Genomic DNA, 12,379 nt, shown 5'->3' with positions numbered 1-12,379 from the left:
AGGCGACTGGAGGAAAGAATAACATTGTTCCAGTGTCAAGAAGAGTTCAATAGAATTAAGAGTCAAGGAATAATCTTTGTAACGTATAATCTTAGGGAAGGAGATTAATACAAATTCAAAGCACCTCATTTGGCAATTCCATCCTATATAATTAGTCTCAGATGCTTAAAAAGTAATAATAATACCACTTATTGAGTGTTTATTATGTACCCAGGACTATACACATTATCCTATTTAAACAGTTGAGCAAAATGGTAGTAGTATGCCCAGTTTACAAATTGGTAAACTCAGCTTGGGGAGCTTAAATAATTTATGCAAAAGTATGGTCAAGAAGTGACTCAAGTGAAATGTGTCAATGATAAAACATGTAATCTTAGTCAGTGTGCTTGGCCATCACTTTTATGGTTAGATCTTCATTGATCTTGCCTGAATGAGAGTACATGGAGGAGAAATTATGTAACATTGCCAAACACTGCCAGACAGTGTTTTAACTTGTCGTTGATAAATGGTAGTGTCAGGTAAATTTGGTGGGTGACAAAAGAATACTCTGAAAATCATACTCAAAGGGACATGGAGATGAGGATTAGGTTATTTGTGCATATTCACCTTGATTTGGAATCAAGCTACTTCATTTCTGTAAGCCTCAGTTTTCCCATCTTTAAAATTGGGAGAATAATACCTCTGTCTTAGGGTTGTTGTAAGGATAAAGTGGGATAATGCATATAAAACTCTTAATGCCATTTCACTCCCTAAGAGGGTTAGGATAAGTACAGTGGGACTTTAACTGTTGAAAAATCATAGAAATAATAATTATCAAGGGAATTCTGTTGTTCTGTATTCCTGAATTTTTAGGTATTTGTGTGGATTGATTTCTCTGGTAAGCCTAGTCTTGCTGAGTTGAACACTATCCTAAGCAAATTTATTAATGTCTTTATTTCCTGAAACACTGCTGAGTCACTCAGGCAGGCACTCAAGCTAACTCTCAGACCACATAGTGAATTTCATGCATTAGAGTTTATTCAGTAATCCTCTCACTCGCTTATAAAATGAGTACTCATTATGCAGGACATCTTTTAATTAGTATTGTATACAGGGACAGAAATGAAACCACTCGTGTTTTTGCTCATTGTTTAAAAATTATAAAAATGGGATTTTCAATCTACTCTAGTATATAACTCACTCCCATTAATACCATCAGCCCACTATGGAAGTGATGGTGTAGTCTGAAACACCTGCCATCTCCCCTCATCCTTTCTCAGTCTGTGCTCTCTGCCAAAACAAAGGAGTAAAACTAAGAGAAAGACATGCTGTATAGAAGAGAGGAAATCCAGTGTGCAGAGAGAGAACAGAATCCCAGGCGGGGCTGGGGGGCAGGTGGCGAAGGGAGAGCCCCAGATGACAGTGGTGCAAGCATGGAGGGAGGCAGCCCAGAAAACCTCAGGAGAGATTGCTTTAAGAAGATTCCACTGATACTATACTGATAGTTGGTGCTTCTGAACACCTTAAGAGACTTTCAGACAGTTTGTAGAGAGTGGGGGTTTGAATTAGTGACAAATACATAGAAAACTAAGGACGAGTGGGGGGATAATCCAGGGTGAAATGGAGGGGAATGTTGTGCAGAAAGAGGAATATTATTCATAATATATGACTCAGCTATGAATAGCATTTTACATAGCTCTAATATACATTCAGTAGTGATATATCCAAATTTATAATATAATTTTGGGAGACTGAGAGACTAGCAAGTGTATGTGTTGGGGGAGATAGGAGTGAGATAAATCCTCATATTCTGTAGTAAGAAATCAATATATAATATCTACAACTAGGGAAAAATCAAGTAAAAATGCAGATATAGTACTTAGAATTATGTCTGCTCTATGGGAAGGGAGAAGTGGCAAAGAGATGAGGGAACAGCCTTTTTTTAAATAGATCTTTATTGGAGTATAATTTCTTCACAATACTGTGTTAGTTTCTGTTGTACAGCCTTTTTAAACAAGCTTTTGACAGCTTATTTTTTAAGCATGTACATGTCCTTTGATCAAAATAAAAACCTAAATAAAGATGCTTAGCTAATTCTGATCTCTGCAGACATCCCACCTCCCAGAGACTCATTACTCCAATCTAGTGCTTCTCAAACTCAAACTTGCTAGGGTAGGAGAGGAGGGAGAAAGAAAAACAAGGCTGGGAATGTGGATGTGGAGTTTAATCTCTCTCTGGCCTTTGGTCACCCCTTACTAGTTTCCCAGACCAGAAGGAGAGAGCTTATCTTGGGACTCTTTCTTTGTGCTTCTAGTGCATGCTTCCAGTTGTGGAACTGCCTTTGAGTGCAGCCTGACTAATGCCAGAGGGGGAAGAATGGAAAACTCACCACTGGTTAGATGGAACTTCAAATTCTAGTCTCCTTCACTAGTTGACCTGCTACCATTTACATTTCAGTGTCCCCTCAGACAGCTGCTCCATGTATCCTGTCCAGGAGTTATGGTCCCGCCCACTGGGAGTAACAGAGTGGAGTGCACTTACTCCATCTTTCCTGGAGCCAGAAAATGCACCCATTTAAAGTGAATAATTCAATGATTTTGAGTAAATTTGCAGAGTTATGCAAGTATCACCACTTTTAGAAAATTTCCATCACCCCAAAAAGGTCTGTGGTGTAGTCACTCTCCATTCGCACTCTCCATTCCCACTCTCAGCCCTAGGATTAAGTTATCACTAATGTACTCTGTGTATATAGATTTGCCTTATCTGGACATTTCATGTAAGTGGAATCATATAATATGAAGTCTTTTGTGTCTGGGTTCTTTGACGGAGGATAATGTTTCTGGGATTCTCCCGTGTTGTAGCATGTATCCTTTGTTCCTTTTTATTGCCCAGTGTTATTCAGCTGTATGGATAAAACACATTTATTTCTCCTGTCACCAGTTGATGAACATTTGAATTGTTCCCCTTTTCTGGCTATTATGAATAATGTTGCTAAGAACATTTGTGTTACAGGTGTTTGTGTGGATATATAGTTTTGTTTTTCTTGGGCAAATTCCTGATTGCTGGGTCACATGATAACTTTAACTATTTAAGAAATTGCCAAACTATTTTCCAGAGTGGCTGCACCATTTACGTACCCACCAGCAATGTATGAGGGTTCTAGTTTCTCCACATCCTCACCAACACTTATTTTTGACTGTCTTTTTTACTGTAGCCATTCTACTAGGTATGAACTGGTGTCTCATTGTGATTTTAATTTGTGTTTCTCTAATGATTAATGATATTGGGGATCTTTTCATGTACTTAGCCATTCTTATATCTTTGATGAAATGTTTCTTCAAATATGTTGCCCATTTTAAATTGGATTATTTGTCTTCCTGTTACTGAGTTGTAAGAGTTCTTTATGTATTCTGGATACAAATCATTTATCAGACATATGATTTCCAAATATTTTCTCAGTTTGTGGCTTGTGTTTTACATTTCCTTAATGGTAACTAGGCACAGAATGTGCTTAATGGCACACAAAAAGTTAATTTTAATGAAGTCATATTTATCAGTTGTTTCTTTTATGGGTCATGCTTCCAATGTTATATCACACTTCATGGTACAAGACTGGAATCTTCCCCCCTAAGATCAGAAATAAGGAAAGGATGTCTACTTTCCACTTCTATTTAAAATTGTACCAGTCCAAAACTTGGACCTGTGCTGTGGGTACAGAAGGAGAGCCCCAGAAGAAGCCCTCTCTGGTCTGGGATACAAGAAGAGGGTCTCTTAAGGGTTAGAGAGTGGAGTAAAACCCTTATTTCTCCCCTAACCCATCTCTTTAAAAAAATTTTTTTTTACCTGCCCCACAATCTCAGCCCCTAGGCAGTATTGCCAGGCAGCACAGCCATGAGCAGTGGCCAGGGAAGCCACTAAACATCTGAAGGGAATTGTCTCTGACTAGAACAACTCTGGTGTCCGGAGCATGGGTAGAATTCCCATTGCTTTTCTTTTTCTGTCTCTGACAGCGTGAGCTGGAACACAGGACAGTCTTGGGAAGTATGCAGCAGAGGGAGGAGACTAAAGCCTCTGCTTTCTAGCTATGTTGGAAGACTCAACATAAAAGATGTCAGTTCTCCCCAATAGATGTTTGGTGAAATTCCATTCAAAATCCCAGCAAGGGATTTAAATTTTTATTTGAAAAGGCAAAGGAAATAGAATAGATAAAATAATTTTGAAAAAGATGAATAAAGTTGGAGGAAATACAGTACCCAATTTAAAGACTTTCTATAAAGCTGCAGTAATCAAGACAGTGTGGTGTTGGCAAAAAGATAGATATATAGATTAGTGGAACAGGGCAGAAAACTCAGAAATAGACCCATATAAATATGGCTATTTTTTTTTTATTGAAGTATAGTTGATTTACAATGTTGTGTTAGTTTGAGTTGTACAGCAAAGTGATTCACTTTTATATATTCATATTCTTTTCCATTATGGTTTATTATAAGACACTGAATATAGTTCCCTGTGCTGTACAGTAGGACCTTGTTTATGTCTTATGTATAGTAGTTTGTATCTGCTAATCGCAAACTCCTAATAATACCCCTCTCCCAGCCCCTTTCCCCCTTGGTAACCATAAGTTTGTTTTCTATGTCTGTGAGTCTGTTTTTGTTTTGTAAATAAGTTCATTTGTATCATATTTTAGATTCCACGTATAAGTGATACCATGTGGTATTTGTCTTTCTCTTTCTGACTTATTTCACTTAGTATGATAATCTCTAGTTCCATCCATGTTGGTGCAAATGGCATTATTTCATTCTTTTTTATGGCTGAATAATATTCCATTATATACATACACACACACAAATACATATATATGTATGTATGTATGTATATACCGCATCTTCTTTATCCATTCATCTGTCAGTGGACATTTAGGTTGCTTCCATATCTTGGCTATTGTAAATAGTGCTGCTGTGAACATTGGGATGCATGTATCTTTCTGAATTAAGAGTTTTCTCCAGATATATGCCCAGGAGTGGGATTAGGCTATTTGATCTTTGACAAAGGTAAAAAGCCATTCAATAGAGAAAAGATTTTCTCTTCAACAAATGGTGTTGGAACAGTTAGAAATTCATATGCAAAAACATGACTCCCAACCTGAATCTCATGTATTATATGAAAATTAACTCAAATTGGATCACAGATCTAAATCTAAAACCTAAAATATTATAATTTTTAGGGACAATATTCAGGACCTTACATTAGGCAGAGAGTATTTAGACATGACATCAAAAGCATGATTTCATCAAGGAAAAAAAATGATAAATTGGACTTCATCAAATTTTAAAATTTTCACTCTGTTGAAAACACTGTTAAGAGAATCAAATGACAAGCAACAGACTGAGAGGAAATATTTATAAACTAGATATCCAACAAAGTGCTTGTGTCTAGAATACACAAAGGACTCTCAAACATTCAACCCTTACTCCAATGAAGATGTTAAAAAAATTAAAAAATAATTTTTTAATTAAAAAAAACCATTCAACCAAATTAAAAAAGAATTGAATGCAATAAAAAGTTGTCAAAAGATTTGACACTTCACCCAAGATGCTATATGAATAGCAAATGAGCACATGAAAAGACACCAACCATTGGGGAAATGCCAGTTTAAACCATAATTAGATACCACTCTATACCTATTTAAATGGCTAAAATAAAAAATACCGACAGCATCAAGTACTAACAAAGATGCAGAACAGTTGGAACTCTCATATATTTCTGGTGGGAACGCAAAAATGATACAGTCTCTCTGGAAAAGTTTGGCAGTTTAAAAGTTACACTTACATTGTTAACACTTACCATGTAACCCAGCTAGCCCATTACTGAATATTTATTTACTCTAGAGAAATGAGAACATGTTCACACGAAAAGTTTTTTTTTATTGGAGTATAATTGCTTTTACAATGTTGTGTTAATTTCTGCTGCATAGCGAAGTGAATCAGCCATACGCATACACACATCCCCTCCCTCTTGGACCTCCCTCCCCCCAGCCCAACATCCCACCCAGCTAGGCCATCACATAGCACTGAGCTGAGCTCCCTGTGCTATACAGCAGGTTCCTACTACCTATCTATTTTGCACATGGTAGTGTATTTATGTCAAACCTAATCTCAACACAAAAGACCCCGAATAGCTGAAGCAATCTTGAGAAAGAAAAACGGAGCTGGAAGAATCAGGCTCTCCGACTTCAGACTATACTACAAAGCTACAGTAATCAATACAGTATGGTGCTGGCACAAAAACAGAAATATAGATCAATGGAACAGGATAGAGAGCCCAGAGATAAATCCACACATCTGTGGTCACCTAATCTATGACAAAAGAGGCAAGAATATACAATGGAGAAAAGACAGCCTCTTCAGTAAATGGTGCTGGGAAAACTGGACAGCTACATGTAAAAGAGTGAAATTAGAACACTCCCTAACAACCATACACAAAAATAAACTCAAAATGGATTAAAGACCTAAATGTAAGACCAGACACTATAAAATTAGAGGAAAACATAGGAAAAACACTCTTTGACATAAATCACAGCAAGATATTTTTTGACCCACCTCCTAGAGTAATGAAAATAAAAGCACACAAAAATTTGTACGAATATTTATAGCAACCCTATTCATAATGGCCAAAAAAACTGGGAAGAACAGGTGAATGAAGAAACAAACTAATATATCAGAATGGAGTAGTATTCAGCAATAAAAAATAACAAACTTCTGATACCACAACTTAAAGGAATCTCAGAGATATTGTCCTGGGTGAAAGAAAGATTATACACCTCATTCATGACATTTGTGGAAAGATAAAACTATAGTAATGGAGAACAGATGTTGGTTGCTGGGGATGTTAGGTGTAGGGGGAGGGTGTGAGTATAAAAGGATAACACAAAGGAGTTCTTTGGGGAGATGGAACTGTTCTGTTTTCTGATTTTGGTGAATAGTTTTATGAATCTATACATATGCTAAAACTCATAGAACTTTTCACCACCACCCCAAAAAAAGGTCATTAAAAAAATGACACAATACCAAGTGTTGGTGAATATGTGGAACAACTCGAACTCTAACAGACTGATGGTGAGAGTGAAAATTATTACACCCTCTTTGGAAGCCTGTTTCACAGTATTTACTAAAGCTGAGCTTATATATCCTTTATTGCCCAACAATACAGAAATGTATACATGTAGTCACCAAAAGACATACACATGAATATTATCACAGCACTATTCATTATAGCCCAGACTAGAAAGTATGCTAATGTCCATCAATGGTGAATGGAAAAATAAGTTATGATTATGTTATGATTATGTATTCATATAATGGAATACTGTACGGCAGTATAAATAAACTATGGCATACAACATTATGGACGATACATAACCACACTGTTGAATGAAAGAATTCAGACATAAAAGGATGCTCAGTATCGATAGCTCCCAAAGTGTAGTCCTGAGACTTCTGGGGTCCTTGAAGTCCTTTCAAGAAGTCTGCAAGGTCAAAACAGTTTTCGTAATATTACTAAGGTATTATTTGCCCTTTCTGCTCTTAATCAACTAGTGTGCAGTGGAGTTTGAGAGGCTGTGTGGATCAGGGTCCAGGTGGGAGTCAGAAATCACACAATAATTTGAACAGAGAGAGTTTAATATAAATAATTACTAACTATAATGGAATTAACTATAAGGGAGTAAAGATAGTAGTAAAGGAAGGAAAATTATCAAGGAAGGAAAACCTTTGGAAGGGAGACCCCTCCATAAGGCTGGGATTCAGACCTCATTGGAGAAGTTTCAGTAGATGGTAGAGAACTTTGCCAGTTACCCCTGGCCAGACCCAGTGCACAGTACCCTCCAGAGTGGGGACTGGTAAAGCAGGGTAACAAGCATAAAATACACTTCGGAGCTCATTTGGGCAGGAAATCAGAGCCAGAACTGCCAAACAGCAGCCACCCCTCCTGGCTTTAGGCAGCCAACTCTGGGAAGCCAGCTGCTGGGGTACCTGGGAGACTTACTTAGAGGCTTCCTGTGGGTGCTACTGAAACTCATGCGTTAGGGCGTCTTCCACACACTCCAGTAGCAGCCACCCTATAGGAAGGAGAAGAAAACAAATGGAGGCATGCTAGAACCAGGAAGGGAGGTTTCTTCCTCCGGCAGTGTCCCTCCAGCACCCTCGACTCTCAAAGCTTATGTATGCATCTTGCCAACTGCAAAGGAGAAATGCTTATAGGAACCAGTTACACTATCCCAGAGCAGGCAGTGAAGCATATATTTGGAGATAAGAGGCAATAAATTCTTAGTGGGTTACTATATGAAAGTGATAAATCATCTCTCTGATAGCTAACGTAATATGTGTTTGTGGATTCTTTATTTTAAAATTTTGTTTTAATTTATAATGTAAATATTAATAGCTATAACCCATAGACAGAAGAACTTAGGGATCCTCAATTTTTAAATGTATAAAGGGGTTTTGAGTCAAAAAGTTTGATGACCACTGCTCTGTATTATTCCTTTTAAATAAGCATTTAAAAAAGAGGTAAAATTCATCTGTAGTGCTAGAGGTCCAGAGGAGTGGTTACCTTGGGAAGGGGCAGAAAGGAAGCCTCTGGGGTGTTGGTAATGGTCTGTTTCTTTATCTGGGTGCTGACTCCTTGATGCAGTCACTTTGTGGAAACTCATTCACCTGTATACTTATGGTTGTCAACTTGTTTGAATGTATATTATATTTCAGTAAAAAGTTAAGACTCTTCTTTTCCCTCTCTTCCTAGCCCACACCCTGTTGTTAAATCTGTGTGTGGTGTTTTTGCTTTGTTTTTTTTTGTTTGTTTGTTTTAATTTTTATGTATTTATTTATTTTTGGGTGTGTTGGGTCTTCGTTACTGTGCGAGGGCTTTCTCTAGTTGCGGCGAGCGGGGGCCACTCTTCATCGCGGTGCGCAGGCCTCTCACTGTCGCGGCCTCTCTTGTTGCGTAGCACAGGCTCCAGACGCACAGGCTCAGTAGTTGTGGCTCACGGGCCTAGTTGCTCCGCGGCATGTGGGATCTTCCCAGACCGGGGCTCAAACCCGCATCCCCTGCATTGGCAGGCAGATTCTCAACCACTGCGCCACCAGGGAAGCCCCGTTTTGTTTTTTGAAGTAGCACAGACTTACACTGGCTAATTTTCATCCCTGAGGATGAAAGACTCAGTTGGGACAGGGTGGAAGAAAACTGCTTCATAACACTGCCTGTGCTTATCCTCAGCTCCCTACCCCCAAAGGGATCCCTCACCTCCAGCCCCACAAGGACAGGTGGTCCCTCCATGGGAGAAGCTTAGCTAGAATGCTGAAAGCATCTCTGGTCTTCTCAAGTGCTTTATGGCTTTCTCAGGTAGAGGGGAGTATGTGTGTGTTTACCTGTTTGAGATCAGTTACGAAGATTTTCCCATATTTTCTCTATATTTTCTGTTTTGCATTGAGAGAATATTTATGAATTTATATGTTCTCTGAATGATTAAATTCAATTGTTTGATTTAGGAAATTGTTTTCCTTTTTGTCATCTGTTCTTCTGGGTCCCAATAATTTGCTTTGCTTTCTGATTCTTCCATCCTGCTGTGAATGATTTCCATTTTAGTCTTCTTTATTTCCAGTGTTCCTATAGCCTTGCTTCCTTTCCGTACAACTTCAGAATTTAATTCTTTAATGTGTCATCCTAGTAATAAGTCTGGCTTATCACTCCTCTTCTGCAGACCCTGCCATCTCAAGAGTCTTCCGTCGTCTTCCTCCCTGCTTCCTAGCCATGCACATGGCTAGCAGTACTGTTGGTGCATGGCGAATTTGCCTAATCATCTTCTGTGTCTCACTTGATTTTGTTCTTTTTGTTGTTTCAGTAAGCTAGCAGCTTTACAGTCACCATGACTGTTTTCTGTTTCCCAATTCTCCTATAATAATAAGTAGGATTAATTTGTGAAAAAGGATTACATATGACTTAATATGATTCAGTTAAATAATATTAGAAAGTCTTTTTCTGAACGCCCCTTCTCCATACACAAGCTATTCCTGACTTCACAGTCCTGCTCCAGTAGTCTGCGAGTCAGGTATACAGCATGCACCTTCCCATGAAAACATGAGTGTCTTGGCTTGCTCACCTGCAAGGTACCTGAAGCATAGTACTAATGAGATACCTATAATTTGGCCGCCATTTGTAACAGAGTTTTTGATAAATACTGTCCAAAAGTAATACTATTTGATATAATGCTATTATATCAATACTATCTGAAAATAATAATAAAAAACAAAATGGTACTATTTTCAGATAGTACTATTTGGAATGCCAAGAACCTTCCCATAGTTTTCCTTCCTGTAGCCTAGGCAGCTAGTCTTTTGGACTTCACCTCTAGCCCAGACCTGGAGGGAGGGGATTGTAGAGAGGGTGGCAGGCTGTGTGGCAGCTTTCTAGTGGATCTTGGTGTGAACACAGGGTGAGCGGGGAGTGGACTCTGACGTGGACATGGGGCTGTGGTCTCAGGCGTCGGTGGATAGACAGTGAGGTTGCTGGCGAGAGGAGAGGGAGACCGCGCTGTGAAAGGGAGTCTTGGGAACGGTGAAGAGGTGGGAGGGGCTGAAATGGGATTTAATGAAGAAGGACAATGGAAGCTGTTTGTTTCCCCTTTTCTCCTGGGAGGGAGGAGGGACCAGTGCTGATGGGGCTCCCTAGTGAACTCTCCTTCGTTTCTCCTTCTTTCAACCCCTTTATTTTACCTTGCCATCTTTTTCCTTTTCTATTTTCCTTTTCTTCCAGCTGCCAATCAGCAGCCCTAGGGTGCCACATTTAGTGAGTAGGTTTATAGTGGCAGCTTCAGAAGAGGGCTTTTGTTGGTATTTTTTCTCAATTCTTCCCCCTTCTCTCCTTTCTCCGCTCCCATTGACAGGTAATAATAGACGAGATTGGAGAGACCACACAAGGTTTGAGGAGTTTACGAGAGCAAGAAAAAAAAGGTGGATATAGAGGCTGGAACAACTCTTAAAATTTGGGGGTCCCTAAGAAAGAGTAACACATGCACTCTTTAGGAGAGCCTTTGTCCTAAACAGCTGCCTTGATGCCTGGTTACTTAGTGCTGTTGTTGCCCTTGGCTAGTCTGTTTCTAGCGGTTTCATCTAGCTAGCAAGATTGAAAGAAGAGACCATGTAGAATTAGTATATTGATTCTGTGTGCAGATATTTTGGGTGTGTTTGGTCTTTCTGATGGTTACATTTCTAAAGATAGTCTGTACTAAACAAGATGCATGTGGGAATTTCACTGTGGAGGGGGCAGCATCAGGACTGTGGAGCTACCAGTCAGGCCCTGCCGCTCCCTCCCTTGGTCCATCCTCTGCTTCTCGTCTGTGAAATGTGGCTTCAGATACCTCACAGGACTATTAGGAGGCTTCAGTGACCAGTACATAATAGATACTCAGTAAATATTAGTTTACTTCCTTTGTGGAAGGTAGTCCTTTGCTTAGATTATTAAACTGTTAGACTGTAGTGGTTCTGATTTTTTGTCTAATGGGATTCTTGAGATACGTTCACTTTGGGATTAATATAGCCTTAGTACATTATCCATTAAAACGAATCAACAGAAAGAAAACATGTCAGGAAAGAGGTGCCTGATTTTAAGAATATAACTAACATCTTTAAAATAGTTTTAATCTAACCATATAACTCTAAGTAGTTACTATTTTATTAAACATGCAACGTTAACCAAAACTAAAATAAATGAAGTACTGAGAGTTGCACCACTAGAGCCACCTGTCTTATTCTTCTATTACCCCTTCTAGTCTGGGTTACTTGATTATGCTATTTGTAACAGTTTTACAAAGGCATTTGCTTTGTCTCTAGGTGTAAAACAAAGGTGTATCCAGATAATCTTCCTACAACAAGTGTGGTGATTGTTTTCCATAATGAGGCTTGGAGCACACTTCTGCGAACTGTCCATAGTGTCCTTAATCGTTCACCAAGACACATGCTAGAAGAAATTGTTCTAGTAGATGATGCCAGTGAAAGAGGTAAATTTTACATTTTAATGCCAATAATATGCTACACCTTTTGTCATTAATGGTTAAAAAACTAGTTGCTATCATTTTAACCTAATAATTTTATACAAACTTCTAATTTATCCTAAAAGTTATTTATGACGTTTGGACTCATTTCACATACGCAAAAAATTTACACCCTTGTGAAACTTAAAATATTACTTTAATTAGCATTTAGTTTGTGTCACATCTTAATCTTGTTTTAAAAAGAAATCTATAAAAATTTATGCAGAACAGTGGAAAAAAAAAAACCACGTAATTTTGTCAGGATTTTCTCTGTGGGAAGCTGCAGCCCTGAGTCAGTGGAGAAAGATTGGCTCCTAC

The 12,379-nt window shown here is 38.6% G+C and overlaps 1 protein-coding gene across 6 annotated transcripts in view; it reads left to right on the top strand.

Annotated features, from left to right (window-relative positions):
- GALNT1 (polypeptide N-acetylgalactosaminyltransferase 1) overlaps window positions 1-12,379 on the top strand; it is a 127,111-nt gene that overhangs the window by 79,207 nt on the left and 35,525 nt on the right. For 5 of the 6 annotated variants that reach the window (XM_082354314.1, XM_082354315.1, XM_082354318.1 and 2 more), the window contains one exon: window positions 11,862-12,028. In XM_082354314.1, the coding sequence (XP_082210440.1) occupies window positions 11,862-12,028 (167 nt within the window). Of the gene's footprint in view, window positions 1-10,960; window positions 10,983-11,861; window positions 12,029-12,379 lie in introns of those variants that run through there. The other variant, XM_082354319.1, reaches the window with a different exon arrangement.

This window comes from Balaenoptera borealis, assembly GCF_965194805.1.
Source record: "Balaenoptera borealis genome assembly, chromosome: 14".
Classification (NCBI taxonomy): Eukaryota; Metazoa; Chordata; class Mammalia; order Artiodactyla; family Balaenopteridae; genus Balaenoptera; species Balaenoptera borealis.
Note: the sequence above shows the minus strand (reverse complement) of the source record. Positions and strands in the feature narration are given on the sequence as shown.